A 7,418-nucleotide genomic window follows, 5' to 3' on the forward strand; every position below is an offset into this window, starting at 1 on the left:
GCTGCAGGGACAGCTGCCTCCAGTGCCACTGCTCCCAGGAGGGCTCCTGCCGGAGGCACTGAAGGGACAGCTCCCTATTTCTCCCGAGGCCCCTGTCTATTAAGCACAGGGCGGCTCCTGCTGGGGGTGCTGAAGGGACAGCGCCCCATTGAGCCGCCTGCGGCTGTTGGGAGAGGGCTGCTAAGGGAGAAGCTCCCCGAGCCTCTGCTGTTCACACCGCGGCTGCTGCTAAGCCAGCGGCTGGCCTCGAAGGGACACCAGCTTCTTCCCAGCTCCCTTGGACTCCGGCCACAGCAGCTCCGGGCAGCCAGGTAACAAGAGCAACAACTATGCACTCCTAAAAACCAGCAAGCAAGGGGATTTCAAGGTTATTCCGTGTGCCAGCCAGACAGCAAGCCAGGCGAGCTCGGAGAGGGGGGTGAGCCGATCTGGAGACTGCCCAGCGGTGCCGCCAGAACCAGGATGGGGCTGCCAGTGTTGGCACCAAAGAAAGTTCCCAGTGGCTACTAAATCTTTAAAGTTTAAGGGACAAATGTGCTTCCGATGTAAGTTCCAGGCTGAAGTTTCCTTACAATGGTGGATAAGCTCCAGCCAGGGAGTGTAAAAAGCAGGCAGCGCTGGAACAGGCGGCTCCCTGCTTCATTTATTTGTCATAGGTCCTTGTACCCTTGTACATTTTAAATGTGTCTGGCACGGATGGAAAAAGAAAGAGCTAAACGTAGTCATCGGTGCGTTGGGGGAGCTGACATGGACCTGCCGAGATGGCTGCTGTTTTGTACCTTTGGTTTTTAGGGGATTTTGTTTGCTTTGTTGGTGTAATCATGTGCATTGACTATACAATAACGACAGCCAGACACACACGCACAGCGCTCTGTTGCTGTTACAGAGTTCCTCGCACAACGCCGAAGGTTGCAGCTGGGGCAGCACTTAGCAGTTGTTTTGTGCATTTCCTAATTTTGCGCATGTAGGGACAACAGTCATTGAGGTAATCTGCAGATCTGTGGCTTCAACGGATAAATTAGAGTTTTGGATTTGATCCGTATTGCAGGGGATTAGAGCAACCACCCTTTCTCTCTTCCCTTCTTCCCTCACCTTCCTTCGGACATGCAACACAAAAATTGGCCCTGCCTGTAACAGGAACTCCTGTAGCAGAGAAAAGGGGAGCCGCGGAGCGAGCTTGGTGCTGATGCAGCGGCAGACAGAGGCTCCAGACTCCGCAGCCTCTGGAATCTCAGTGGCAATGCCGCCTGCAAGCTCCCTGAAGCCAGGCACGGGGGCTGTGACAGTAACAGCTCGGAAATGAGGAGCGATCGTTCCCCAAGGAGCTTGTCTCTGTCACACGCCACTGAACTGGTGGGGGTTTCATTGCAGGGGGTGAGTGTGGCAGACGGGAGGGAGGGATGGGGGAGAGCAGCAGAGAGGGCATTGCCAGGAGCAAACAGGGGAGCCGGGGGGATGGGGAACCTGGAAGGAAATGGACGCATCAAGTATCCGTCCGAGGCGGTGATGTTTGTTCTCTTCTTGCTCTCCCTGCAGGAATGTAATCCACAATGCTAGTTCTCAGGGTGCTCAATGTTGTTGCTCCAGCCTACTTCCTGTGCATCTCCTTAGTGACCTTCGTCCTCCAGCTCTTTCTCTTCATCCCCAGCATGTTCAAAGACCCTTACACCACCCCACTTTTCTCTCCTGCTCTGCTGCATGGGGCCCTCTTCCTCTTCCTCTCAGCTAATGCCCTGGGGAACTACATCCTTGTGATACAGAACTCCCCTGAGGACCTTGGCAAGTGCCTGAACTCGGGCGGAGGAGCCGAAGTGGTGGCGGACCGGCCGGACAGAAGCAGGTCCCCTTGCTCAGCCTTGCCCAGCACCCACTTCTGTAGACTGTGTGCCAGAGTCACCCAAAGGCATGACCACCACTGTTTCTTCACAGGGAACTGCATCGGGAGCAGGAACATGCGGAACTTCGTCATGTTCTGCCTCTACACCTCCTTGGCTTGTCTCGACTCCCTGGTGGCAGGGCTGGCTTACATTTCTGCAGTGCTCTCTATGTCCTTTGCAAACCCACTGGCCTTCCTCACCCTCCTGCCTCACTCCATCAGCCAGTTCTTCTCAGGTAAGCGGCCTCTCTCCCAGAGAAAGAACATGGTCTCCCTTTGCCCAAATGCCTCACTTGGGTCCTGCTCTTTCCCAGGCAACTTTGTGAGGGGCGGAGGGCGGGGAAAGGGAAGGGAGGGGTTCCTGTGCTCACGGATCTCTTCATTGAGGCTTGGGGTACGTTTCCTGCAGGACTTTAGCACTGTGATCAAAGGCCCTATTGAAATCGAGGCTGGCTGGGCCCCAGCCAGGTTCCAGACACAGCCCTCTTCATAATTTATTAGGTTCTAAAAAAACCCAAACCCAGCGCCAAAGACAAAGCGTCAGGGAGCAGGGCTGGTGGGCACAGAGAGAGTCCAGTGCAACTAGGCAGCAGGAGAAAGAATTCCACTCATTATCCTAAAGCAGAGGGGTGCCTCCGTGGGTGGCTGGGGCTGGTTCTCAAGTTCTTCAGAGGGGGGAATCATATCCTAATAGAGATTGACTGGGGGACACTTCCCCTTCCATTTGCCATCACCTGGTCACACCTCCACTCCCATTAGACACACACCCAGCCCCACCGCCTTTCCCATTCACCACCATCCAGCCTCACCTTCTCTTCAATTTGCCATCACCCTGCCCCATCTCCCCATCATAAAACACACACCAGCCCCACCTCCTTTCCCATTAGACATCACCCAGCCCAGTCACCCCTCTCATTAGACACAAGCCCAGACCCACTTCCTTTCCCCTCCCAATAAACACACCTCGCCCCACATCCCTTCCCTGTGGCAAGTACAGCAGCTGCTTGCATGGAAAATCAGTGTTAGGAAATTATGTTAGCTTCTTTCAATGCTATCTAGCAGGTGGAAACAAAGAAGAGAATTAGTATGATGTGACCAACCAGCTCTCCACAGACCTCCAGATAGTTCTTTGCAGACCACAGTTTGAGAGCCACCATTGATCTCTGAAAGCGCCCCACGCCAAAAGCAAATGTATTCAGAGGAATAATCTCTTGCTGCTGACTCTGCCTTTTTATGCCTTTCAAGGTGCCCTTTCCCCATCCGCATCTTTTCCTGCTCCTCATCAATTCTCCCCCTATTCCTCTAACTTCTTTTCCTGATCCTTCTCCCACAAATCTGCCTCAGCACCTCTAGTTCTGTCCCTCCTCATCTCACCATGCCCCTGAGCCTCTCCAAATGCACCAAGTCTAAATTTGAGACAAAACCCTAGAATGAAGGGCATTTGAAAAGTCGCTACACAGAAAGCTTATAGACTAGTGGTACTCTGAAAGTGACTAAGTAAAAATGTTATTCTTTTAACCATCAGACCTGCAGCCTGTGTGTATCAGAATCAGATCTCCTCACTTTACTGACTAAAACAGGACTGCTGCTCTGACCCCTGCAGAGCCACTCAGCTCAGGGAGAGGATCAGGATTGTATTCTGGGGTCATGAATCAACAGGACTGTTACTATGTTTTGATACAGAATTTTGCTAATGATACATGAGCCAGAAGGAACCCAGCTTGATTTTCAGATTCCAGGCTGAGAAGGCTGGCATTTAAAAACAAACAAGCAGAAATTTACTTAGAAAAGTATCCAATTTTGGCATGGTAGTCACTGAAAGACAATAGACATGGAACCCTGCCATGAGATTTTGATGGAGTCACTTTTCCAAGTAAAACCACATTTTAAATAACATTGGATAAACTTCTTCAGAATGAATAACGCCAGACTTGATGCTCTCCTCTTCTAAGCTATGCTTGACACAGCAAAATGGAGTGGGGGAAAGAGGTGAGGAGGCTACCAGGGTGTTGGTTATGACTCTTTGATTCTGTGGGCTGATCTGCATCAACCCTGGCATATGTTAGAGCAAAACCCTAGGCTTCACTAATTTATGCCACTAGTGTATGGACCCTAAGGGACCATGTATTAACTGAGGATCAGTGCAGCAGAGCAGAACTCCACCACACTCCAACACATCCTTTTCCTCCTCTGACATGCTCTCTATGCTGGCAGCAAGTGACCACTGGAATAGGAGATGGATCTGTTAGTTTTATGCCAGCTGGATTAATTCTCAGCTGGCTAGTTGTGGCCAGAACCTGTGTTCAGGAGGCACAAAAGAGCCAGAATGTATATCAGATTTTGTTCCAGTATCTCTAAATTCAGCATAACGATTCAGCATTTCTGGCATAAATAGTGTGCAGCAATACGAGTGAGATCACATCAGGTTCACAAGGAACAGAAGTAAATTTGGGTTTAAAATGGTCTCTGGTAATGATGGGCAAATGAGGGGTATTTTTGTAAATGTCTGTCAGATTGGATCTACTGACAAAACTATAGACTACTGTTTATTTGGATAACCTAAGAATAAGATGAATAAACCTTATGTTCATTTCACTCTTGTGCTTCCAATAAATGCTGAGAAGCCCATGCTTGTATCTGACCTTCCTATTCAATATTTCAAGTTACCCTCACTAACCGAATTAGTATGAGGATTCTTCACTTCCTTAAGGGGATCTATTCTCCCCTTGCCATGTTGTGCATGATGTCTACTGGGATCTGACAATAAAAGAAAGGTGATATTGAATTTAAAAAGCAATGTTTAATGGTTCAAGTGTTCAGGACTGAAAAGCCAGATGCTGTAATCTGTTTGAAAAAAAACATTGTGTGAATGTTCTCTCCTAGCCAAGTCCAAAACTTGAAGTGAAGTCAAAGTGTAATTTTGTGGCAGCCAACAGCTAGACTATTAATTACAGCATTTCAAGATGGAGAAGCTGGAATTCATAGATTTTAAGGCCAGAAGGGACTATTAGATCATCTACTCTGAACTCCTGTATCACACAATTCCAATAACTGGAGGAGCCATGAGCTACTTACAGCCAGCCACCCAGCCCTGTTCTGGTGACTCCTGGTGAGAGAGGATGAGGGAGGACTGGCTGTAAGACTAGCCAGCACTCCTGCATGGTTCCCTGTGGTGACTTCTGCTGAGAGAGGCTTGGATTAGAGTAACTTGAGTTGTCCCCCCTGCACCATTCCTACATTCTTCTCTTCAGGAGGGAAAGGTAACATTAGAGAAGTTCTTTTAAAAGACCTGTAAGGAATTAGTTATGATAGATTTCATAGTTATATAAGTACTAAAATATTGGCAGAACCTGAGCGGGTGCAAATTGGCCTATATACTGATATCATACTATATATATATATAGATATATAGGGCCAGAATTATAGCTGCTGTAAATTTTCACAGCTCCATTGACTTCAATAGAATTAGGCCAATTTGCACCAGCTGAGGATCTGCCCATATTTTTTAGTACTTATATGTGTATAAAATTATATATAACTTTTTCAAAACAATGATTAGAAGTACCTCTCAGATTCAGTGTTTCCATAAGTCTGTTAGCGTGCTGTAGCCATGTACACAAGAGATGCTACTGTGCTGCAAGCTAGTGCATTGTAGATTCAGACCCTGCTTTGCTGTGCAAAAAACATCCCGTGTAGACAAGCCCTATGTCATTTAGGCACTTTTGAAAATGTTACTAACAATGATTAAAATACATTTTATATTTTGTGGAATTTTCACAAAAATTCCTTTAAGCCCTGATCCTACATATTAACAGTATAAACACTAGTCTACTCTAACCTCTACCATTTTAATATTTTCCCCAACAGTATTAGTTGCATTGATTATCATGAATGAAATACTTCAGTTAGAATAATTAGAATGATTAATTCTCTTTTTCCTCTAGCTCTCCAGTTGTATAATTGTTACAGAATATAATTCAGTTTCCAGGACTCGTCAGGTTGAATATTTCTGGAGGGCTAATATACTAATATGTGGGGTGTGTATAAAATGCTGTTTCTTTTTTCTCTTCCCCCTCTCCTGGCTCTGGAACTGCAGGAGCTCTCCTTAGCTCTGAAATGTTTGTCATTCTCATGCTGTACCTCTGGCTTGGAATTGGACTTGCCTGTGCTGGCTTCTGTTCCCACCAGATACTGTTGATCTTACGAGGGCAAACTCGCTACCAGGTGCGGAAGGGGATGGTGGTAAGAGCCCGGCCCTGGAGGAAGAACCTGCAGGATGTCTTTGGGAAGAGGTGGCTAATAGGACTTCTCATTCCTATACTAAATGTGGGAAGTGACTATCACAGGCATAAAGACAAGTAACTCTCCACAACACACACACACTGATATACCCCTACTTTCTCATACTCTGCTGCAACATGGCAAAGTTGGGATATTCCATCTCTCAGTACTGCAGACTCTGGGGGGAAGGGATTGGCTAGCAAACTGAACAGAAATAAGGGATTGTCTTTCTGTTCTGTGCTTGTACAGTGCCTAGCACAATGGGGTCCACATCCATGACTAGGGCTCCTAGCCGCTATGTTAATACAAATAATAAATATTAATAAGGAGATCACAAACCATGTAGATGAAGAGATACTGCCGCTTTGTAGACACATCACTGCACCTGTGTACATGGCAACAGTCTCTGTACTATTAGAAAAATAATATTCAAATCCTCCTTTAGGCTCCTTTCTCACTCTTTTATCTCCCCCCTCTCTCTTGCTCTCTCTCTTATCTAACCTATGCCTTCTCCCACAACTGGCAGCAGGATCCTTCTCCATTTAGCTGATAGTCCATGCTATCATGACTAGATTGTAAGCAAAGTATATGTTCCTGTGGGGGGTTTCCAAGTTGGAGCTTTATGAAGCAAAGTGACCTGAGACAGAAAGAAGCATTTAACAATGAAACTTTAGTGCAGCCAAACCCTCTAGGAAGAGGCTGCTAGGAAGGCAGAGAGAGTCTAGTCTCAATTGACTAGAAATTAGGGATGGAAAGGACTTATTAGGTCTCTTGATCTCCAATTATTCTTGATCTCTTCCCTTCGTATGAAGGGATAGCAGCTAATAGACTGACCATGAGGCCTATCAGGATTGCAACTCTATTGGCTGCTTCTCAGAGTATTTCTTCTTCAACTCCCCACCCCCAACCCTTGCCTTATGACACAGTCCATGGCACAATTGTCTATCCCACTCCAAGGATCAGCAAGCGGATCTAATAATGGACCTTGGATCAAATAAGGCAGAGATACAAGGAAAGAAAACTGTGAGCATGAATGGAAAAGATGCATTTGAGAGTTGGGCTGTGTGTGAGTGATTGTGTGACAGAGGTAGGCTGGGGGTGACTTGCGTGAGTGAGTGACAGAAAGTGCATGCACACAGACTGGGCTGGCAGGAGAGTGTAAGTGGCAGCATTTAAATGTACATCCTGATGTAGCACAGTCAAAGATGGTTCGTCCATGTTGAGTGGTGTTCAGAGTTCAGACCTCACTGGAAGACAGTGG

General features: G+C 47.1%; 1 protein-coding gene across 1 annotated transcript; it reads left to right on the top strand.

The window, feature by feature from the left end:
• The first annotated feature begins 506 nt into the window (after positions 1–506).
• ZDHHC22 (zinc finger DHHC-type palmitoyltransferase 22) lies at positions 507–6,958 on the top strand. Its single transcript, XM_034770311.1, has 3 exons — positions 507–985; positions 1,537–2,112; positions 5,973–6,958. Exons 2-3 carry the CDS (start codon positions 1,551–1,553, stop codon positions 6,236–6,238), a joined length of 828 nt encoding a protein of 275 aa, XP_034626202.1. The 5' UTR covers positions 507–985; positions 1,537–1,550; the 3' UTR covers positions 6,239–6,958.
• Positions 6,959–7,418: the final 460 nt, after the last annotated feature.

This window comes from Trachemys scripta, chromosome 4 (assembly GCF_013100865.1).
Source record: "Trachemys scripta elegans isolate TJP31775 chromosome 4, CAS_Tse_1.0, whole genome shotgun sequence".
Lineage (NCBI taxonomy): Eukaryota > Metazoa > Chordata > Testudines > Emydidae > Trachemys > Trachemys scripta.